This window comes from Lethenteron reissneri, chromosome 13 (genome assembly GCF_015708825.2).
Source record: "Lethenteron reissneri isolate LAM-NWPU_2019-01 chromosome 13, ASM1570882v1, whole genome shotgun sequence".
NCBI lineage: Eukaryota > Metazoa > Chordata > Hyperoartia > Petromyzontiformes > Petromyzontidae > Lethenteron > Lethenteron reissneri.
The window spans coordinates 4,675,050-4,700,070 of NC_083791.1; the positions used below are offsets into that span (position 1 = coordinate 4,675,050).

Genomic DNA, 25,021 nt, shown 5'->3' on the forward strand with positions numbered 1-25,021 from the left:
AAGAGAAGCGGACAGGCTCTTAGGAATGTGCAACACTTAAAACAACAACAACAAAACCTCCATGAAAATCAGAGTAAAATTATAATGATGATAATCTACTGACACTACCGACGTGGAAAGCAGCCGATGAGTGAGAGGAATTGAAAACCATGGGTAATCCACCTCTCCGGGGGTGTTTGCAAATGATTGGAAGGTGGATTTTTTTCCAATTTAAGAAGGTCCTACGTGAGCAACAAAGTGCGGGCACTGGGAACCACCCCAATTGATCCTGAAATCAAGAGAGGAAATAAAAGGCCCAGGCCATGAGTTTTTTAAACTCTCCTTTTATAGATGGCCGAGGCAAATTAAATACTTTTTACAAATATGTACTATACGTGTGGATATTATCGTATTGTGTACAGGACCCTGAAAGAGTGTACTGTTCTAATTACTTCTGTCTAATCAAATGCAATCACTCGCCAGAACCCACCGCGTATGTTTCTTTTTAGTTTGCTAATTGTGTGATGTGTCCGGCATTATGGAGTGCATTTGTGTTTCCGTAAAGTCGAGAAAGAATAGAGGAACACATTTATAGAAGCAGTTCGTGGTTACGAAAATTGAAAACACCGCGTGGTTTGGAGGAAAAAACAACCATAGTACCGAACGTCAAAACACTTCCTTATCTGCTCTGTCCCCCTGCACTGACTCGACTTGGGAATTCTCCAATTGTGTGGTGCTCATATCCTGCTTACGGCCTCAGCCACTGGTGGAAATTCCACGGTCCTATGGCGGGGGCGAGTCTTATATGTAGCACAGAAACCGTTTGACTTCCCCCACGAAGTGGTACTTATTTTATCAACCCCAGAGAAATTATGGGTAAAGTCAAAGTTTTATAACCCTGTTGAATTCAAAACTATTATTTTAAAAAGTAATACTTCTGTTTGTTGCTGGTAGTTTGGCGTTTTTAGCCTGTGCTCAACACCTGTTATTTTTTGTTAAAGATAACCTAACACGCTATTACTGCTATAATAATAATATTGTCACTCGCACTGCATTCATTACCACGTCCCAGTGTATTATTGTTTTTTTTTATCTGGATTTCAATTAACCACGTCCATATTCGCCGATATGACAGTGCGGCATTCGTTATTAGTTTGTGTTTCTGGTAACACGAACACACGAAACAGCTGCTGCCGCGAGAAGGCTCCCATCTACTACTTACAAGTCTGTGGGCCACACAGTAAACCTCTGGAATCTACACTCCTTCAACGGAAGAGGAATATCAAAACCACCAACTCTCTGCTGAAGCCCTCTCGTTGGCCACCGGATCTCAACATTGGCGTTCAGCTGTACGGCATGTGTGCACAGTATGTTGAACTTCTTTCGCACCGTACGTAGCCGACCGTGATAATCGCAGCTCCTGAACTTCGTGCCATAACTGTTGCTTTTCTTATTTGACCCTTTTTTTTACGTCATTCTGGCACGCGTTTTGAAGTTACATGAAATCGAAAGCATTTCTAAAAAGGAAAGGGGATGTATGGACTGGCGTTTGTGCTCTGTGCCTTTTTAAATAAATAGGTTTTGCGTTGTCAGCCAAGTTACATTGTTGAGTATAAATGGAAGGGACAAAAAATGCATTTCCTCTCAGCTTCTTGTAAAACATCAATCTGGGGACAGCCTCTGAGAGGAGAAAAAACGAAATGAGGGGATTTCCTGAGAGGCCTGCAGTGTGATAGTTGCCTCGCTGCACTGCTCGAAATCGTAATCAGGAAATTCCAACCTGGGGTCATTGCAGCCACCGGCACTCCAGACTGCTTCGAGACGAGCAGAAGGTCCCAGCTCTTCGTTCTGCTCATATTTTACATTCAATTTGAGAAATTGCTGCTGTGGTTTTCTTTGTTGTATATTTTAGATGAGAACAGATTTGAGCATCATCATCATCATCAAGCATGGATTTTTACGTTACCCACTGTCTTCTTCTTCTTATCGTCGTGATTTTGGGTAAGGAATATGTATTCACTGTCACATTGCTTGATGGAAAATGTCAAAACAGTTTAAAGCTCTTGATTCAATCACGTGCACGCGACTTAAAAGTATAACATAGGCTCGTTAAATTGTTTGTTCAGCTGACTTGATGAAACTTGTTGAGAGTGAGATTACGAATCAGCGTCGCACAATCAAGTCGTACAAGATGAGCTTTTGAAATGAGCTTAACGTAATATTGGTGTGAATAATCATCAGATGGGTTTTGGTAACAAATAATATTGTCACTATAACAGCTGCATTAGACAGACGATAGTGGTTACCTCTTCACAGCCCTTCATAAATCCACATCCCAGCACATGTCAGTTAGGGGGGTTGTTTTTACCATACTTCACAATGCTGGCCAATGTGGGTAGGGGCGCCCCAGTGGCGAGATGTTAACTACCTCACCTGGTGTGCAGGAGGTCGTGGGTTTGATCCTGACCCTGACGCCTGTATTTTTGGAGTTTGCATGTCCGCATGGATTTTTCGCCAGACCCTCTGGTTTTTCCCGGCACATTTAGAACCAAAGTTCGATTTCGATTTAAAGCTTTCATGACTGTAGGGATTCATCTTCTTGGTTCTTTCGGTAAAGTCACGTAGTAGGGAAGTAATAAAATAATAAAAATAAAACATAATAAAACAATTCTCACGACGTTTCGGCCACAACGCAAGCAGCCGTCTTATCGACAGACATGTTCTTCACCTGAGGACGGCTGCTTGCGTTGTGGCCGAAACGTCGTGAGAATTGTTTTATTATGTTTTATTTTAATTATTTTATTACTTCCCTACTACGTGACTTTACCGAAAGAACCAAGAAGATGAACCAAAGTTCGTTTAGAGTTTTTTGGCTGCTATACATTGAAACACACGAACAGCCACTTCGTTGAGCTGTCATTTGTGATTGCCAGGTCGTTTGTGAAAAACAGCTATATAGCGCAGTGGGCCTTAACTGGTAAATTAAAAGTTTCGTTTAATTTGTTAGTTCGGAGAAGGAAGGCAGGAAACAGGGCAGAACCATCTGAGATATGACTCGGCTTTTGATGCCAGCCTTGGGCGAGATTCGAATTCAGATCGCAGTATTCGTCTCGCACTGGTTATAAGCTGATATTCAGGGATCCCCGAGGCTAAAACAACGTGCTCTGAGACATTTAATTAATTTACGGACGTAGTATTAATGCAAGTAGATTTATTATTATTTTGGAATGATAACTTTAGGCTGGCGGCCATATGAACGTGGATCTTGCGTTATTGTGTTTCAACTTAAACTGTGTATTGTATTACATTGAACATTTACAAACTTATACTGTGTACTGTATAACATTGAACATTTACAAACTTATACTCTGTACTGTATACCATTGAACATTTATAAACTATCATACATGCAGTGTTTTTCAAAACGAGATGTGACCATATGAAATTAAGAAACACGACATTTCATATTTTTCGATTTAAAGCTTTTGTGACTGCAGGGATTCATCTTCTTGGTTCTTTCGGTAAAGACACGTAGAAGGGAAATAATAAAATAATAAAAATAAAACATAATAAAATAAAATTCTCACGACGTTTCGGCCACAACGCAGGCAGCCGTCCTCAGGTGAAGAACAGGGCTATCGGAAAGACAGTGTCCGAATGAATGAATGTCTTTCGGACAGCCCTGTTCTACGGGACTTTACCGAAAGAACCAAGAATGTTTCATATTTTGTTGTTGTTATCAGTTTGGTGGTCAAGCTATTAAATGTCAATAATTATCAATCGAACGTGAGCGCTCACACAATGCAGCCTCTTCTCCAATAACGCCGCGTGTTATTTTCACGACACAAATTGGATATAACGCGATCAAGTGAACGGAGCTACATCGCGCGAGTAGGAATAAGCGGTTGTGTAGCAGCAGCATCACCATCACCGCACAAGGCGGGATGCTGCTGGATTATTCTAGATGCTACCTACGCGCCTCAGCCTTTGTTCAGCCTGCGTACATATCTCACGTGTTATCGCGGACTGCGCTTTACCCTATATTATATATCATTTATTATAACGCGATTTTTCCATAACGCGGTGTTCTTAAGGTACTCAGCGACCGCGTTATTGGGGAGAAGAGACCGCACAGGCGTTGATAAGTGTGTGTGTGTGTGTGTGCTGTCGCGTCATGTGTTCACAGTCAGAGACGCTGTCACCTCGACCCTGAGTGTCACTGTGCCACCTCTGGTGGAAACTAAGCTGGGCAGTGACATCAAAATCCCATGCGACTGGAGACTTGCAGATGGTGAACACCTGGACCAGTCGAAAATAACCTTGACGTGGTATTGCGTGAGTACTCGCTGTACACCGAGAAGCTGCTTGCCTCTGTTTGAGCCACGCCTGGTGGCAAATTCAATTGTATGAACACTTTTGCAGATGGTAAACACAATTAAGGAGAAATTCCACTCCAACCAAAACATCATTCTTTCAGGAGTGCGGTCATATTCAACCATCAGCATCTCCTTGTGAATTTGAAGACTGATCCGCGCCTTGGCAATCGGTTGCATACAACTTTGTTGCATGCAACGGTTGCATGCAACTTGGTTTGCTTAAGGCAATGATCCATGAGGATAATTTTATGGTAATTATTGCTTAACACGTAGGCTTTCGCGACCAATATTATTCATAATCAACGTTTTTGGGTTTAGATCGCGTTATTTATAAATGTGTCGTAACCCTCCACCACCCGACACGGCCAATCAGTAAAAAAGTGTCACGTTGACAAAAGACAAAGAGTTCACTGCTTTAGCCCACCGGTGTGTTGAAGCGTGGCCAATTCGCCAGAATGGCCATTCTGGCGAATTGCCCATTCTGGCGAATTGCCCCAATGATGCTGGATGCAATTACCAGCGAAACGTCGTACTCAAATTGTAAATGTTGTGGTTTCACGCTTCAACACACCGGTGGGCTAAAGCAGTGAACTATTTGCCACCTGGCCAGTTGGTAGGAACTAGTTTCAAACAGCCGCGGAGGAATGCATCTTGAGACCCGGTGACATTTAGATAACACTCTGTACATTCGACGAACTTAGACAAATGCGTGTCATTAAACCGTGTCTGTTTTGCAAACAATAACACGTGGGTGAATGGAGATATTCTGTGGTCTTTTGCCTCTTTATAGATTGCATTTGGTCTCAATAGGTAGGTTTCGGGGTATGTGAATCATTCATCAATGGTTTTTTGTCCAAATTTGTCAGATTTTAAAATTTACCTGCATATTACTGATTTCGGATTGCACATTGCAACGTTGTCCCCCTGCTGTGAAACTTCTGCAGACTCTGTGAAACATAAGCCCCTTTGTGTCGTGGAATTTCTTGCGCTGTAAGAATGACGTGAATACCGAACGAACTACGTCATCATTATGAATTACTATCTTTCAGTTGACGAATGTCACAGCTACAAACAAAGCTTAATAATATTTGTCTGTCCTCAACAGGTGAAAGACCAGAAACCTGCAACCAGATTATGTTACAGGCAAGGCCCCATAAAATTATTTGAAAATCGCCATATTTTATCTTTTGATGTTGACAAAGATTTCACCCTCATCATCAAGAGCGTGAGGTTTGACGATGAAATGAAGTTCACCTGCAAGGTCAGTTCTGGCAAGTTTGGAATATCGGAAGCCACTGCACAGGTCAAAGTGTTTGGTAAGTGAATTTAATGTCAACTATTTTACTATTTTTATTTTACCAGGTAAGGCCCACTGAGCTAAAACGCTCTTTTTCAGAAGCGACCTGGCCACAAACGATAGCTCAACTAAGTGGCTTATGGCATGGAAATCTAGCAGCCGAATACTCTCAACGCACGTTTCTAAATGTGGAGGGAAAACCCGAAGGACCCGTAGAATAATCCACGGGACCACGGGGAGAACATGCAAGCTCCAAATATACAGACGTCAGGGTCGGGATTGAACCCAATAACTCCCGTATACCAGGCGAGGAAGTTAACAACTCGCCACTGTTATTCGTTCTAAGTTAAACAGCGGCTCTATTTAAATCCTTTATATTAAGTTCACTTGCTTACTTGCTTGCGCGCTTACGACCGTGCAAATCTTTCGGTCGTTATTTAACCCACTTCCCGTAATCCAATCGAGCTGACATTTTGCACACAGACTCATTGTGCGTGACAATTTATTTTCGTGAAAAATTTTTTCCCTAAATTTTACACTTATTAGGAATTTTTTTTAAATATTTAATTACCAATTGCTTAATGGTGGCAGGCAATCATCTGACCCATAGGTGGCAGCCATCTCAAGCCAGAGGACGAGAGGACTCTAGCCGCCACGCATATAAAGGATTTATAGTGAAAAACTTTGTTTTTACGGGTTAATTTTTTCATATTTTTGGATATCGTGACCCTCAATGGAGACAATTGGTCACTGCCCCCTCCCCCACACCCCTCTTCTTCTCCCCCCCGCCCCCAGGTTACTAAGACCATGGTACACAAATAGATCACGACTATCGTCAATGCATTGCGAACATTTGACATTTTTCCTGCAAGGTATCCATGCCGCAGCCTGTGCCCCCCCCCCCCTCCACAAAAGTCTGTCACGTGCCCCTGGATGGGGAGCAACACACGGGCTTGAGGACCATCAATGTAAAACATAACCATCATCCAAATTCTCATCATTTGAAACCCACTGATATGCAGTGTATGACATATAGATAGATTTTTTTTGTAGTGCATGTTAAAAAATAAATGTAACCCCCTATCCGGTTTCATTCTACACTTGGCTAAGGACTGATTCACTCGTTCTCAGATAAAATAATTACTTGTCCAGAGAAAGTGAACTAATCCCGCTGAAATTGTGCGCTCTCACGAGGCCCTTGTGGTTTGACGGGACATGCTTGTGTATATTTTATGCGGAGGGCCAAATATGTGAAGGAGATATGTTGTCTGCTCGTTCATTTTGTTACTTATATTCTCCAAAGTGACGCTAATGATTGATGTTGTGTCATGAAGTAGATTAACAAGACGCTAGTAGTAAGAGTGCTTCCTTACAGGAACAGATACGCTCCCTATTTCGCAACCATACTCTGGTTTTCGTCTATTTTTGACTGGCAATGCTCTCATGTGACACTTGGATGCATGAATGCCTGGTAAATTTTGCACCTTATTTGACCCTGGCCCAAAACAGCATTGTTTCCTCGAGTCCAAATGGGTTTCAGTCTGCCACTTGCCTCACCCTAGGGTTTGCTAACTCTCTGGGTTTGATCCGAACGGTCTGGGAAATTGGCACATGTCTTCCAAAGCGTAGCTGGAATTTATGTGTACCACCGAGATCTGGATATCGGTTTTGTCTTGAATTTAGTTTATTAATTTTTTATCAATTAAACAAGAGCCCGGCACAGAGCACTCGGGAAGGGGGGAGAGAGTGAGGGGGTACAGGTGCGCACGGGACAAGACAAAGGGAAGATAGTTGGGCTCACTGCTCTACTAACGTAGGGGCAATGGTTCGGGTAACGGGGTCTTTTTAAGGGAGGGGGGGTGAGGGGGGGGATTGTGTTGAACGTTATTACACTCTGTTCTGCTGTAAGGCGTGTTGTTTTCGTGACGCGAATCCCATATAACGCGATGAATGTATTGGGGAACACTTTTTTTTTATAAAGCGGATGCGAATTGGATATAACGCAGATGCAAAGTGGATATAACGAGATCGAGTGAATAGAACGACGTCGCGCGAATAGCAATAAGCGGTCGTAAGGCTGCCTCGGCGTAGCGTCGCACAAGACATTGGGATGCTGCTGGATGCTTCTAGATGCTACCCACGCGCACTCAGTCTTTGTTCAGCCTGCGGACGCATCTCACGTGTTATCGCGGACTGTGCCTTTACCCCGTATTATATATCATTCATTCTCGCGCGATTTTTCCCTAACGCGTTGTTCGTCAGGAACGCAACTACCGCGTTTTCAGAGAACGGACTCTGCTGTACACTTTTACGTGGAACAGGTGGGCAACACCTACCTCGCCACGTGACTCGCAATTGCTGTCTCCTGAATGCTCTATTCAAATCCGTGCCTTCGCGTGCAGCCGAACCAGAATTTGAACACGAGGTGTCGGACCAAGTCGTTGACCTGACGCAGCTCGAGGCCAACGACAGCGTGGAGGTAACCGCACGCGATGGCACGAAGATCCATCGCTCCCCGCGGCTTGTGACGGCACATTTTGGCCCAACGAGATGCCTGCTTCATTCAGACATCGTCAAAGTAAACTGTCTGCAGTGGATCCAAAAAAAAAATATTTTCTAGTGTGCCGTGGTATAATAAATACCTCCTCACACGTGAGCCAGACAAGGTGACACACTTTCGCCGAAGATAATTATAATAACGATGGAGGATGGTTTCCCAAAACTATTTGAGAAACAATGGCTCAATATAATTACCGGGGAATTAATTTGTCTTCTTTTGAGAACAATGACAACCTTGCAAGGCAAACAATGCAAACAATTGATGGCATGTTTCCCTTCATCGTTCTTTGCAATTTTAACAAGCCTTTTATGTTTTTTTAGGATAAGGATTTTGCATTTAAAAGGGCACTTAATTGCTCAGCAGCTCAACGTGCCCACGTCACATCTCAACCACCCCATTGCGCTGCGGCAGTCTTGCAAAGGGGCCCCCCCAGTGGCAGCTGTTCCTCTGCAGCAGCATCAGGCTGCAATGTGAAGGAGTCTGCTACGTAGTTTTCCCCAATTAAGCAAACGTGCAAGTAACGTGGCAATTTTTCGGCAAATATGAACTACAAGGCCAGAGCACATGGCTTGAAATATTTTGAGTAACGTCGCTAAATATATTTTAGGTCTACTGTAAAGTAGACGACGGGCATTCGTGTTTCACGCACCCCGATTAACCAGGGTGGCCGCGATGTTTGAACCGCAAGCCTCTGCCATAAGCAGCAAACGCGATTCCTCTCAGCCGTGCCACTGCCCTGAGCTGAGCATCATAATAAGTGAAGTCAGATTTACGTAAAGCAGCTGTAGAACTTGGTAACATTGATGGCTTTATATTGCATTATCCAAAATAGCCTACCCTGCTCCTGGACACGTTTATTGTAGTAGGTACAGTATAGCTTGTTGTAGATGTACAGTGTGTTTACATCATACCAATACTAATGCAAAGTTGTACAAATATATTTATATACGTACTTTATATTATGTGGGCACAAAGATAGATGGACACTGTAGTCTGTGATGGATGGACACAGCAAGGCCTCAAACTATGACAGCCTCACGTCGGTTCTCTGCTGTCCGCCCCCCTCGGTGTGGAACTCTCAAATCCCTTTGCACGTCCGCAGCATCAAATGCACTCTGACTTTTAAGCAACATCTAAAGGCCTCTGTATCTGTTTGGTCAGGCTTTCGAGCAGCCCTGAGTTTGGCTCCACGCCTCTCGTCTGCTAAATCTAGCGCGTTACAAAGGTCATTATTATTATTTGGAAAACTTTAACAGCTCCTCCTGCGCTTTCATTTACAGATTGGGACATGCGTTTTAAAGAATGGCCACCCCAAGCCATCATCGGTGATCTGGTACAAGAGTGAAATCCCCATTCTGCACGGTGAGGCAATTCTATTTCTGTTTTGCTTGTACTACAACCAAATAACCCAAAACCTAATCTCATATTCATTGAAGTAAACACGAGGTCGCACGTAGAAGAAGACAACCTGATGATGCAGGTAGTGGCGAATAGGAAATTGGCACTATTTGGACACGTTATGTAGGATGGACAAGAACAGGAAAATTTCAAAAGTGTGTTGTTCGGAAAAATGGAAGGAACCGGACAGCTCTGCAATGCATGTGATGACGAGACGGTGGGTTCTTAACAGAGGTGTGGACTCGAGTCATGTGACTTGGACTCGAGTCAGACTCGAGTCATGAATTTGATGACTTCAGACTCGACTTGGACTTGCATAACAATGACTTTGTCCCACCTCTGAGGTGTGGACTCGAGTCATGTGACTTGGACTCGAGTCAGACTCGAGTCATGAATTTGATGACTTCAGACTCGACTTGGACTTGCATAACAATGACTTTGTCCCACCTCTGAGGTGTGGACTCGAGTCATGTGACTTGGACTCGAGTCAGACTCGAGTCATGAATTTGATGACTTCAGACTCGACTTGGACTTGCATAACAATGACTTTGTCCCACCTCTGAGGTGTGGACTCGAGTCATGTGACTTGGACTCGAGTCAGACTCGAGTCATGAATTTGATGACTTCAGACTCGACTTGGACTTGCATAACAATGACTTTGTCCCACCTCTGAGGTGTGGACTCGAGTCATGTGACTTGGACTCGAGTCAGACTCGAGTCATGAATTTGATGACTTCAGACTCGACTTGGACTTGCATAACAATGACTTTGTCCCACCTCTGAGGTGTGGACTCGAGTCATGTGACTTGGACTCGAGTCAGACTCGAGTCATGAATTTGATGACTTCAGACTCGACTTGGACTTGCATAACAATGACTTTGTCCCACCTCTGAGGTGTGGACTCGAGTCATGTGACTTGGACTCGAGTCAGACTCGAGTCATGAATTTGATGACTTCAGACTCGACTTGGACTTGCATAACAATGACTTTGTCCCACCTCTGGTTCTTAATAACCAACGTCTCACGAAGCAGGCCTTAATGAGCCGCATGCGGCTCCGGTGCCGCAGGTTGTCGACCGCTGCCCATGGTGAACTGGGCTCCCACGGTGAACGGGACTTCCGCGGTCAGGGGTCTGCAGCCAAAGTAACAGGTCGAGCCATGTGTTTTGTTTAATTTCAAAAGCCGCGTTGCAGCCCTTAAAGAGCCACGTGGGGCTCCGGAGTTCCCGGTTTGCCAACTCCTGGTCTAGATGGAGCTCACGCGAGATCTCTAGAGCACCCTTTAGTGGTGGCCCTTCTGCAATCAGCGGTGCAGGCAAGCAATTGCAGGGCTGCACCTTCACCTTTTTTGCTGACAAAACAGATGGCGTGTGGTGATTAATTCCCGCACTCAATCGCAAGTCACCAGTATGCCACGAGTTGTGATTGTCACACTGTTAAAGTTGGACTTAATTACTTTGTAACTTTAATGCACCGCAGTCTTGTTTTCTCGTTTGTCGTTTAGAGAATATCACTGAAACCGTGACCGAGGATTCTGGCAAGTGGACCGTCCGATCTACCTTGAGATATAAACCGAGAATACACGATCATGGATCGCAGTTCTTCTGCAAGGCGTCGTACCAAATTCCTGGAGAGTCCATCTCCATGATGTCTTCCAAAGCGACTCTGATTCTGATGTGTAGGTGGCTCTGATGTGCATTCATATTCCGCGTAGATTTGCGTGTGGGCACGCTACGTGTAAATCGGCGTGCGCTCATTTACATGAGGGTACGCCGATTACACGGTTGGCTACATAACAGGGCAAAATAAGTCAAACATATATACATTCTTTTGGTGTAGTTTAGTGTGCATGGGCTTCTGGATTAAAAAAAAAAACTAAATGGTTTCTGTTGATACTGAGTTCAGCGGCTGCACTAGGCAGAAGCGAACCAAACATACGCTTTGGGCCCCAAGTAGCTCAAGGAGCCCTGGATATATGCAAAATATGGATGCAATAGATATCAGCTGAAATTGTAGTAAATATGAAATTCATATGAACGTAAAAACACAATGAATCTCTCTTTTATATCTTATCTGCATCGTAGGTCTCTCATCTTACCACACATTTTTGTTGTTGTTTACTTTCCTTTTATCTCGCTACATCTCTTATCTCTTGTCTCTATTTCTTCTGTCATCTCACAAGGAATTTGATAAGTTAGAAGGGGGGCAGCAAGAGGGGGGGTGGAATTGTTTCTGCATAGGGCCCCCTAATTGGCCAGCATCCCGACTGGCCGGATTTAAAGTCGGGGTTACTCTGACGAGTCTTGAAATATTATTGGCAAATCCTCCACTTGCAAAGTAATATAGGAGAATAGACGCCCCCAAATTAAACAAGGCAATGGTTCTCCATACTGTATTCACAGGATTATGAGACGTTCTGGAAAGTAAGACGCACTCCAAAGTATTATCCGGTGTCAATAAAGTTGTGCAAATCTGATCAAAGATCCCACGTATAGCCTTAACATACTTTTGGGGCATGTGCTGTTTGCGAGCGCTTGCGAAGGCCGGCACGGCACACGAGGGGGTGGGTGGCCAGCACCACGCCCGACCACCTTTGTCTCCCCCAGTGGCAATGTTTAATTTCCCAATCAACATTTTCCGAGACATTGACGTTGTTAAGCCAACTTAGAGTGGATATTGTTGGAGTTTGGCACTACCACAAGAGTACAAAGTACACATCCATAACGATCCTATATTTCTGTGCCCTATAGTCCTACCAACAGCTTGAGGACAAAGTAAGGCGAGATGGATGTGGCTGAGTGCGCAAAATAATTCCGGGAACATCATTCCGGACTGTTCCGGTCGAGGCCGTAGCAATGGAGTCAACATTGGGGGGGACCAAATCTTCCAGGGGGTCTAGGCCCCCCCCCCCACCGCCCAGAAAAAAAAAAATTTTTGAAAAAAATTTCCTGCCATTTCCTGCCTCAAATATTTAAAATTCACTAACACATGGGATGGACTTTTTATTCATTTTTTTTACATAATGTCTAATAGTGTATTGTATTCCATTGCTCTGTTTTTTCATTTTTTTACCTTTTCTTGTTTCATTGTATGTAATGACAGAGATTAGGGATTTATAAAGTACAACCATAACCACAATCATATGAACAGTAATCTATGCATTGTTATATGAAGACAAGTCCAGATATTGTGGCCAAGGTTTAGAATTTTTTTTTTTACATATCATAACAAAAATTGTTTAAAGCAATATATTGGGGAGGGGACATTTTGAGCATATTTTAATATTAGGGGGGATGTGTGTGTGCCCAATATATATGATAATTACAGCCTTAGTTCCGGTTGCAATACAATTGGCAGACCAAGAGCGGACAGGCTTTGGGTGTTCGGTAGTGAACTGTTCACCAGCTGAGTATTCTAGCAAAGGGACGCAAATCAAGAGGTGTGGTGGCAACCTTGATTTCAAATGCGTTTTCTCGTTTTGTTTTATCAGATCCTCCAGCGAATGTGTTCATGACAGTGGAGCCTCAACGCGGAAATGTTCAGGAGGATGGAAACGCCACGCTCACATGCAACGCCAACGCAAACCCTCCGCCCAGCTACACATTTTACAAGGTGAACTCACACGTGGTCCGAGCCACGAGCCGGCAATGCTGAGGTCATGGGTTCGAATCCAGTGATGAAACCCCGTTCCTCAAGTGTAGACGTTGTCTCAGCCTTTATCGCCATTGACTGCACGCACCAAAAAAAACATCATATTCATTTCGGTTCTGCGATTTGGCTAAATTCGGATTGTCATGCAACGTACCACACTTCATATGCAGAGCGAATAGGAAGTGCTGCCCTCTGCTGTGCATGGACTAGACATCACTTGAAGGCATCTCAGAGGATTTACACTAAACACATTTTTATTTTACCAGGTAAGGCCCACTGAGCTATATAGCTCTTTTTCAGAAGGGACCAGGCCACAAACGATAGCTCAACAACGAGGCTTTAATCACGTGGATATTTATATCAGCCAAATACTCTCAACGCATGTTTTTAAATGTGGAGGAAAATACCGGAGGGTCCCGGAGAAAAATCCACTCGACCATGTGGAGAACATTCAAACTCCACATATACAGCAGGCGTCAGGGTCGGGATCGAACCGACAACCTCCTGCATACCAGGCGAGGGAGTTAACATCTCGCCGCCACAGCGCCCAAATCTGCCTCTGTGGGCCTTCATCCACTCACTGGTGGATTGACCATTTCTGACCATAATGATCATTCCAAAAGATGTGCATTCCACAAATGTGATGCGGAAAGTTCTCAATGGGGGTCACTACTGACGATGCGCTCCCCAAATTTCACCAGGCTCACTGTTCATGAACTCTTGGAAGTGCTTGCACAAAGGATAGTAACATCTCATCCTGTGTTCTTTGGAATCTGAAAAGTGATGCTGAAGCTGCTGCTGCTGTTGTTGATACAGATGCCGGATACAACCAAGCCGATTACAAAGGGCGTGAATGGAAGTCGGCTCCACCTGGCTGGCATCACGAGGTCACAGAGTGGCAAATACAGATGCCAGGTGACATGGCGAGATAGGACCATGACCAACCTGGAACCAGGCACTGCGTCCATCACTGTGTCCTGTGAGTACTTATATTAACGGCCTTCGCTTTTCTAACTAGATCTGTTGCAGGCTGGTTAGCACTGTGGTTACACGAAATACAGTCTGGTTGGTTGGCGCTGTTGTAATGACTGGAAAATGACCCCATGCCAATGTGCAGCCTAACGGCTCTTCAAAGATTAACCAAGGTCTCCGATTGGCAGAAAGATACCTCCACAGGAATTGGTCGGGAGGCAGACTTTGGAGTGATGGAGAAAAGGGTTGGAATGAGAATAGGCGGGAAACACGAGTGGAACCCAGAGGTCAGAGGTGCCGGTTGAGATCTGTTAGAGGAAAAGGACAGGAATTGGCTCAGGGAAATGCAGTGAGGGGACAGTCGAGAAAGGGGACTGGAGCGATATAAAAGGGTAGCAGCACAAGGGGAGGGGACGTTCGAGGAATAGTGAATAAAGTGGCTCCGAGTACTTCTGTAGTGACACAGCGCCGACTGCTGTCCAGCGGCGGCAACTGCGGTGGACAGGTACCGCACATGCCGTCGAGCACATACACGGCTGTGTGCCGGCAGGGCGGAGGAACTGGGGCAAGGGTCACGGAAGACCCCATCGGGAAGCCCCTGGAACCCGCTAGTGGGTTCGAGAAGGGAGGCGCGGCCAGGGCAGAGCCAGGCCACGCCGAGTAGAATAAAAGCAGCGTAGAGCGGGAGCTCCGGGCTGCCGGCTCTGGGAGTGGACTCGTCTCGTCGTCGCTGCCGCCCTCGCGGGATCATTGCGCGGCCGGACAGTAGTTGGCTGTCTCGGTCGACGCCGTCGGTGCAACGTGGTCAGGGTTGTGTCTAAGCCGGGCTGTACGGCAACGTGGTCGAGAGAGGAGGCGATCTTGTGAGTGTTAACGGCCGAAGAGAGTTACAAATAAAGATGGAAGGTTCCTCCCGCAACTGCCTCGTCTCCGACTTGTGCTACACTACACTTCGTCGTCTGAGTCGTTACACTGTGATTGGAGCGGTCAACTCTATATTGGAAATGTGCAGTTAAAATCCCGGTTGGGTGTTGACTCAGCTAATCATGTCGATGAAGTGAATAGAAGTGAGTTCCACTTTGTGTATATTCAACTATTCAACAATTATTGACCTATGGAGAAAGAAAACACATGTACAGGCCGTTGTAAATTCACTGCTGGATGAATGCCTCCCCATGCAATGCAGATCATGGAGGTTAATTGACCACATTTCACCACGCTGGTCAGTGTGGGTTTTTGAAGGTGGGGAACAGAGACGTGTGAGCATAGAAGTACAGTACAGTAGTGGATTTGATTGCACTGCTCTCTGCTGCCTATCGTGTGACTTATAATAACCTATTTTGTGCATGGTGGTTACCCATCCAAGCACTATCCGGACTCAACTCTCCTTAGCTTCCCAGAGTTTATTAGATTGGGTACATTCTGGGTGAAATGGACACCGGTCACCCAAAATAAGAATGTGAAATTTGAAACCACAGGCTCTGGGATATTAATTTGGGTATGATTATTTTTTTCGTAGCTAAGAGGAAAACCACCATTGTTGGAGTCTTCTAAAACTTGCTGTGTGTTCGAAGTCCTCATGTTTGCACTGCTGATGTTTTTTTTTCAGACCAGCCAGTGGTCACTTTGAAAAATGAATCCACCGTTATGAATGGTTGGAAGCGTTTCTCTTGCACGGCCGTGGGACATCCCAGACCTACCATCGAGTGGAATCCCTCCAAAGAAACGGTAATGTGTGAAGTCGTCTTTTAAAATCCTTTATATTAAGTTCGCTTGCTTGCTTGCTTGCTTAGGACCGTGCAAATCTTTCGGTCGTTTTTTAACCCACTTCCCGTGATCCAATCGAGCTGACATTTTCCACACAGACTCATTGTGCGTGACAATTAATATTCGTGAAAAAATATTTCCAAAATGTTACACTTTTTAGGACAAAAATATTATATTTAATTACCAATTGCTTAATGCTGCCATGCAATCATCTGACCCATAGGTGGCAGCCATCTCAAGCCAGAGGACGAGAGGACTCTAGCCGCCACGCATATAAAGGATTTATAGGGAAAAACTTTGTTTTTACGGGTTATACTTGTTAAAATTCTTTTCGGCAGGAGTCTACTGTGGTCATGTGCACGTGTAAATCAGGGTTGCCACATGGCTGAGGCTGACCCGGAATATCCATGAATCGGCATCGGTGTGTTCGGGCAGCAGGAATCGATTGGTTCTGATACCGGTATTGTGGTGAACTTTATTCCAGTGCACTGCACAGTTTCGATAGACCTGGGCTGACTGAGAAATGTGTCTGGGCTTGACCCCTGAAAAAGATGCAACTTTCGAGTCAATTCCATATGTACTCGTTATCCCATTACTTTTTCCTTTTTAAATCAAGGCTGCTGATCACACAGGCCCAAAGTCCCAAATCACCAAGCTTTCAGCAGCGAATGGTAATGCTCAAGTGTTAAATGACAAAGAGTTAATGCATTTCTTCAATCGAGCAAGGTTACAAACTTTGGGAAAATTTATTTTGGGTGGGGAATTCCATCGCAGGACAAAAAAAGAAGAAGAGAGGAGTGTTTTTACCTGCCTTGTGGTGGTCGGACACGGTGTGGGTAGGACGAGACCTCACCAAAGGTGGCGAGATGTTAACTACCTTACCTGGTATACAGGAGGTCGCGGGTTCGATCCTGATCCTGACGCATGTATATTAGGAGTTTGCATGTTCTCCCCGTTGTCGCTTGGATTTTTCTCCAGGTCCTCCGGTTTTTTCCTCCACATTTAATAATTTATATTTATTTGTAGAATCAACGTCACACGTATAGAGTAATTGGCTGCTAGAAATGTCCACGTGACAAGCCGCTTCGTTTAGCTGTCATTTGTGGTCAGGTCACTTCTGAACAAAAGCCATCTCGCTCAGTGGGTCTTATTTGGCCAAATTAAAGCATAGTTTAGTTTGAGTTTTAGCTTAACGAGTGAAGTTAATAGGAACAGTAATCATGAAAGTAGCAATAGAAGAGTGATGAGGAGACGATGTCAGCTCGTATAAAACGTACCGGTGGTCAGATGTCAACACAAATACGCCGTAACAAATATGCACAACACTGCATTTAAATACACTGGTCAACACACGTTTCTGGCATAAGGTATTCCAACGGTCTTAAGGTAATTTTGGGGTGCTGATTCCAAATCTGGCATCAGTTTTTTTGTCTATCACATCAGGTTTTTGAGATATCAAATATTGCATTTTCAATAAAAACTGCAGAAGAAAAATATTAAATAAATTTGGATATCTACATAAAATTATATTATAAACACACTATCCTAAAAATGCAGCACCAAATATTAACACTAAAGCTGTCACTGACTCGCAACAACTTGCAATCATAAGTGACAGAGTTAATTTCGGGTAAAATCAATGAAAATGGGGTATGTCGATAGCATAAAATTAGATGTGATAGAGCAAATCCGAGACCAGATTTGGAATCGGCACCCTGAAATTAGTCTAAAACAGCTGCAAAAGTCTAGGCCAGAAAAAAAAACAAAATTTGTTGGCCAGTGATATTGAACGAATTGGGGACTGCTCTGACAGTGGTTAAACCGATTCCCTGCTGGATGACGGCCTCCCCACGTTGGTGCAATCTCTCGCGCCCCATCTCGCTTCTGCGCGTGAGCTGATCTCGATAATCCACGTCCGCGGCGCTTGTCCCCTGAGGCACGTCCCTCTCATTCGGCTGCCATTCTGTCACCGGTCTTGTCCACCGGTCGTCACCCCTCGTGCACAGTTTAGCATTTCACTGTTGTGTTTTGTTTGTCGTGCACCATTGCGTCTTCCGTGTTTGGTCTGCGATCGCTTCTTTACTGAGTAGTTATCTTAAAGACCCCTTGTCCTGGTGCCTCGAGATACTGCATGGGAGGTGCGGTATAAATGAAGCAGTACATGATGATGATGATTGCGATGATGATAAAGAGGACTCGTTAAATCGATTGCGTGAGACTGGAGGGTCATCAGAGAACCTGTGCTCTCCGCATATACAGACAACAGCTAAAGTGATCAATGAAACGACGGTCATGGATACAATCGTGATTTCGGAATCAGCAGAGAGTGCAGGAGTCACTACTTGCATCGCGAGGAACTCCATTGGGACAGCAAAAGGCCTTATCTTCCAAAAACGTAAGTCCACCATTATACTTACCTTGGCAGCATTTCCATTGTTAACACGTGATCATATTCTTGCTTTTTTCGGTAAAGTCACGTAAAAGGGAAAGAAAATTTTCTTTCTGTGGATTTCACACCTGATGATGATTTCTTGTGTTGCAGTCGAAACGTCGTGAGAATTTTTATTGTTTCATATTCATATTATTTCCCTTCTACGTGACTTTACCTAAAGAACAAAGAATATGAATCCCTGCAGTCACGAAAGCTTTAAATCAAAATTCATATGATCATGTTCTTTGCACCTATCTATGTGCCTTTACCGAAACACCCAAAGAGTATGAATTCCTGCAGTCACGAAAGCTTTAAGTCAAGATTGAATAATGTGATAATGGTGACAATTTAGAATGTGTAACACGCACAGTGTTCGTTCACTCTCAGGAAGAGAAAGGTGACGACTCAGACTGGCACTGAAAACTCACAGACAAGCGGAGAGGCAGCCAGCACTGATAACAATAATTACCCAAGCTCTGTGGACCTATATTAGGATGCTTGGCCCAACCCCATTTAACACATTCCTGCGGAGGGAGCTAGTAGGAACGTTGGGTTGCTCGGTCAATTGCCAGGGTCAATGGCGGCGTGGTGTATTCCGCAAATATGACCGACTGTGAGGGCGGGCACAAGCCGGCGTGAGTAGGTTAAACGTTTAAGGGCACCACGGGGTGACCAGCCGCTCCCCACCCAGCCCCACCCCTCCCATCCCCACCCAGCTCCACCCTTCCCACCCAGCCCCTCCCCACCCTCCCCTCCCCACCCAGCCCCTCCCCACCCTCCCTACCCAGCCCCTCCTCACCCTCCCCTCTCCACCCAGCCCCACCCCTCCCATTTTTGGATGCACGACGGACGGACAGAATAATCCCCTGTGGGCTGGTGTAACCAGGAGGTTCCAACCAGTATGAGTACAGCATTTAACATTCACATAGCTCCAGCCTTTGTTCACTTCATTTGCGTCATCTGCTGAGGACACGGACATCTCTGGCAGTTCTGGGCTTTGTCTGTAAGAATTAATTAAATTAAATTTCCGTGTATTCTCTGGGGGGTTCTCTTCCTCCAAATGCGTTATTATTTTCAGAATCAGTGGATCGTTTGTCTTGGCTGAAAGATATGTGGAAAGAAGCATCAGCTATTGCCGGGGGAGCACTCATTGTTTTGGTGGCTTCCATCATAATCGCCGTCGTCTGCTGCAAAAAATGCTCTCGGAAAAAAAGCTCGGAAGTTGCTTCAACAATGTAAGTTAATCAATAAAGTCAAAGTCTTTAGTCGGACTATACAATCCTCGCGCAGCGTTTTGTAGCGAAATGAACAAAGAATTACCGATGCACGGTTTGAACTGTGACCTTATTTTATGCACAGGTTCTGCCATATTTCATCTCTACGGTCCCTCTCTGTGCCTCCCTCGCCCTGCGCCCAGTCTCACTCACTCGTTCTTTCTCCCTTCTAACTCCCCTTCACTGGAACCAACTCCCACTGCAGCATACAGAGCAAGCATCTTCACCAGAGCCTGCTGCCGTGCCTACCTTACAATCCATCTCTTCTCCCGATATCCATCCTGCTGCTACTCTCTGCCCCCACCTTGCAGCTACGACCAGTCCTACCACAACCCCTATCACTACCCCTGTCGCTACCCCTATAACTATCACTACCCCAGCCCCTGTCACTACCCCAACTCCTACCCCAACCCCAACCACTACCCCAACCCCTATCACTACCCCTATCACTACCCCTGTCGCTACCCCTATAACTATCACTACCCCAACCCCTACCACTACCCTAGCCCCTATAACTACCCCAACCCCAACCACTACCCCAACCCCTATCACTACCCCAACCCCTATCACTACCCCAACCACTACCCCTACCCTAACCACTCCCACCTGTTCTCCTGTTACCACAACTACACCACCACTTTTATTCACTCCATTATTTAGCTCAACCACTACCCACAATCTTACGTGCAATGTTCTAATCGGTGTAAAGCACCTTGGAACAAGGCGCTATATAAATCTGTATAAGATACGATGAGATATTTTTGATAACAACAAAAAGCACACGCACACGCACGCACATAAGCGTGGCTCTTTTTTCACGCGTTTCTATTTTCCGTAGGCACGAAGTGAAACCCGAAAGCAGCAACGGCAAGGAGGCTGCTGGTAACGGCGTCGCGGTGAACATCCCTCAAGACCACGCGCACTAAACAGCGGCAAGCGTCATCGTTGGGCCTTCGATGACTCGCTCGTCGTTACAATTCAGGGGCGTTCGTCTCTTTGGAATAATTCATCATGAGTGTGGCATTGCGACGCCTAAACTAGGCCGCGTGGGTGATATAGAACTTAGACACAAAATAAACAACAATCGATGGTCAACACGCTTGATTCCACGCGTGCTTCGTGGGCGTAAGGGTCGATTTTAATCGGCGATTCGATGCTTCGTTATACACCGGATGCAATGCGTCGTCGTGGTGAAAAAAACAACCACGTTTTGCCCCAAAAATTTGAAAACCTCAATTTGATAAAACCATCACAGCAGCAGCAGCCATTACCCTCCTGCCGTGAAAACCTCGCATAGGGGTCGGCAACCGAAATAACGACAAGATACATTCATTTCTAATTCAGTAAATTAAAAAAACATAAATATTTCCACGAGTCGGTGGCCTCCTCCATAATCGACTGGCCACGAGGCAAAGTCCTCGAGGAGGCAGACCGCGTGCGGTTGCAGAGTCGAAGGCTGACGACTCCCTGACCTGGCAGGGCCCTCCTGGGGGGGAAATTAACGAACCAGTTTGAGACTCAGTGAGGCATTTCTGGGTGAACAAGCGTGCTAATAACGGCAATTGACTGCCATCAAGGTGCGCCTGACAAAAATACAAACAACATCCCCACGGCACTGAAGGAGGGCCACCTTTTCTGCTCGTATTGCTGTGACATTTGCGAGACGCAATTTGCTTGTGGTGGCCACATTCTGCAATCGTCAACGAGGTGTGGTGACACTTGGAAGGCGTCTTTTTGCTGGTGTCGCGTAAACAGAAGGTGGCCAATTCGTCACTAGTACAGCACGCCGGTGTGTTGGTCGCGAAAGCCAACGTGTCACACCGGACTTGCAATCTTGACGTCGCCGGTTCGTACGGTCTGTATGTGTGTCGGTGTTCTTCACGATATTTCAGAGTGCCGAATTATCCGAGTAGCAAAAGTAGCGACATATGTAGTAGCTACGGGCCCCGCACTTTCAAGGGCTCCGCGCTAAATGCTTTCAAGCTATCAATTTCGATTCAGTGATTCTGCACTTGCTCTATTACTATAGTACTATACCACCTGCAACTTTTATGAACGACTGGGTGTTATCGGTTAGCGATTTGTCGTATTATCTGGCTGTATAGCAAATGGAAAAATACAATTACTTTACGATGCAAGTTACATAAATGTATGTGTTTTAATATTTACGTATTTTATTTTATTTAGGGCCCGTTAATAAAAAACGCTACAGGCCTCGCACTAGCTTCATCCGCCACTGGTGGTGGATGTTGGCTTTCGCCGAAAGGCATCGAAAGTGCGAGGGCCGCCACACCATTTGAAACCATTGGGGTTTGTGACAGATCGATGATGATGACGATGGTGGTGGCGTTATGTTGTCGTGGGGAGCGGTGGTGCAGCTGTTAGCGCGCTGCCCTACGAACCTGGCAATCCGGGTTCGATTCCCGCTCACGGCCAACGCCAGTGACGATTATCTGAACAGGTCCTGGGCCTCCCCTAGGTCGACTCAGCCTCAAATTGAGTACCTGGTGCGGTGTGTAAATATCGCCATTGGGGAGACAAAGGCGGCCGGGCGTGGTGTTGGTCACCCACCCCCCTGTGCGCCGTGCCGGCCTTCATAGGTGCTCGCTAACAGCACTTGCCCCTACAGTCTGTTAAGGCTATACGGGGGATCTTTGTCCTTGGGGTGTGTTGTCACGTGTTGTGTACTGTCAGGGGCCGCACCTAAGGCCACTAGGGGCCGCACGGTGGCCTTGCAATGAAGGACTTCTTTCGCGCCGTACCTAAGCCAACCGTGCTAATCGGGGGATGTGCGGTCGATCTCCGGGCGCGGCAGTTGCAACTATGGGAACGTTTCTTGAATCCCTGCTCCCTCCCTCCCTCCCCGCCTCTCTATTTAGCCAGCAGTGTAAATGAGTACAAACCACAATCGATGGGCAGGTCGATTGTGATGGGGTAAAGTGTGGGTACCCTTATATCTTCCAAGACATCCGGTGCGTTTGTTGTGCTTCTGCCAGGAATAATTGCCATTGTAAGACTGTACATACTGTGTTCCTTATTCTATTTTTGTTGTTTTAAATTAATGTTTGCGATACTTGAGCACAATGAAATACTCAACATTGGCAGTAGGCATTTGCGTGTGTGTCTGTGCATGTGTCAGAGGTCGCAAACGGGTTTTGATTCCTTACCCGTACCCGTACCCGGCCGCATCAGGGTCGCAAATGGGTACCCGTACCCGGCCGGGTACAGGTAGCCGTATCCTACCCGTACCCTACCCGAAATGAGTGACAAACGGTGAGTCACCAGTGACTCACGGCCTACCCGTACCCGGCCGCACCAGGGTCGCAAACGGCTACCCGTACCCGTACCCGGCCGAGTACGGGTAGCCGGGTATCGGGTAGGGTACGGGTATCGGGTACCCGATTGCGACCTCTGGCATGCGACCAGATTGGTATAATTTAATTGAACAGGGCATAAGCCTGGGGTGCGTCTTACTCTCAGGAGCATAATATGTCTCATCATCATACCGGATTTGACTGCTCATGTCTTAAAATTACCATCACCGGTCTTGGGCACCAGCACCATTAACGTGAGCAGATCCACAGTATTTGCTCGTACTGCTATTCACTTAGAATTGCTTTGTTATTTTCTAAACTATTCTGCGGCTGCACCGTTGGTCGTGAGTTCACGTGGTTGTGCTGTGCAGATCTCCGATGTGCGTTTTCGGGTCGTGCCGCGCATTTGATTTGCTCGGCACGATGTCCGACGTTTCGCTGCACGTGCTGGGAGCTTCTTCAGGACGAAGCTGGGGGAGAGGCTCCCAGCACGTGGAGCGAAACGTCGGTTATCGATAATAGAGGTTAATGTGTCGTTAAACCCGCCACCGCCCAATACAGCCAGTAGTTAATAAACTTTGTGACGAAAACAAAACATGCCAATTAGTCACTACTTCAGCACAACGGTTTGTTGGAGAGTAAATCCACAATATTTACTATTCGAGTGCTACGTTCATTATATTCGGGTTTCACGACGCATTTATATTTACGCCATTATAACCCTCGAAAAAAAACAACCTTTATTACGGATAATATTGGTTCGCGAAAGCCTACGGGGCAAATATGGAGAGCAACTTTTCTACCGTTTTAATGTTTTTCGCCGGGGTATTTACGGTGGGTGTTCCAGGTATCCTGGAGTCATCACCAAACGCAACAAAAAGAGTCTTGAAAACCAATGGAGCTTGCTTGAGTAAATATTTTAATTAAGCACTGTACTTTTAGAGATAGTTTACGTCGGATTCTAGATTTGAAGCTTTCGTGATTGCAAGGATTCATACTCTTTGGTTTAAAGTCACGTAGGTAAACCAATAAATAAAATAATTTATTTTGTTTTAATGTATTTTATTTTTTGTTTTACCTACGTGACTTTACCGGAAAAAAACCAAGGAGTATGAGTATTCACATCGGATGTCTCTTCCTCCTTTGGCGATCTTTTTTTCGCTCGTAAGTGCGAAAACTTGCGACGGAGTAAACACCGTCACATTCTTATTTTGTACTGCATAATGAGCACGTGCCGTTATTTTCAACGAAGTGAATAAATATGCATCTGTCACCATATTCTCTGTCACGTCTGATTTTGTTGAAGTCTCCGTGTATCCCCTGCCCCAGCCTAATCAACAATGTTTTTGTTTGCGTCCGCGATGGGCAAGCTGAGTAGGCCCCAGGGCCCATCCCTGGTCCATATCTGTCCACACAAACCAACCACCGACATTCATTTCAAATTGGAACTTTCCATTCACACGTAAATTACCCCAGGTGGAAAGATTGATTGATTGATGGTCAAGGATAACAACGAAGAGACAGTTAAGGGATGTAATGTGTTCGAGAGGAGTTCGACTGAGGATATCGGAGTGAAGAAATCGATTCGTGTACTGATGTTATTACATCACAAGGATAGCGGAGAGGTGGCGCTGGCTTGGGCAGGTATTCATCCAGCAGCGGATTGACAATGGATGATGATGTGAAAGGCATCATCGGGTGCATCACACTGGACTCCCGAGATGGAAAATTACTGTAATATCGGGATTATAAAACATTTCTATGGCTTGATATTTGTTATGTTTCATCCCTACATTTTTATTATACTTTCAACAATATATTAAATATCCGCTCAACATGTGTCATTATTGCCAACATATCCCATAATCGTTATGCAATGAGCATAAATGTTTAATTATTGACCAAAAACTAAGAATTATCAACAAGTCACCTCCGTGCTAAACCTATGGATATTAACCAAAGTACATTGAATGATATATATGGATTAATATCATCATCATCAC

General features: G+C 45.4%; 1 protein-coding gene across 1 annotated transcript; it reads left to right on the forward strand.

The window, feature by feature from the left end:
- The first annotated feature begins 1,666 nt into the window (after positions 1 to 1,666).
- Positions 1,667 to 24,290, forward strand: LOC133342019 (basal cell adhesion molecule-like). Its single transcript, XM_061550886.1, has 12 exons — positions 1,667 to 1,980; positions 4,166 to 4,314; positions 5,461 to 5,671; positions 8,055 to 8,131; positions 9,493 to 9,574; positions 11,114 to 11,287; positions 13,100 to 13,221; positions 14,077 to 14,239; positions 15,842 to 15,960; positions 18,259 to 18,394; positions 19,509 to 19,665; positions 20,543 to 24,290. The coding sequence occupies exons 1-12, from the start codon at positions 1,929 to 1,931 to the stop codon at positions 20,628 to 20,630; spliced, it is 1,530 nt and encodes a 509-aa protein (XP_061406870.1). The 5' UTR covers positions 1,667 to 1,928; the 3' UTR covers positions 20,631 to 24,290.
- The last annotated feature ends 731 nt before the right edge of the window (positions 24,291 to 25,021 follow it).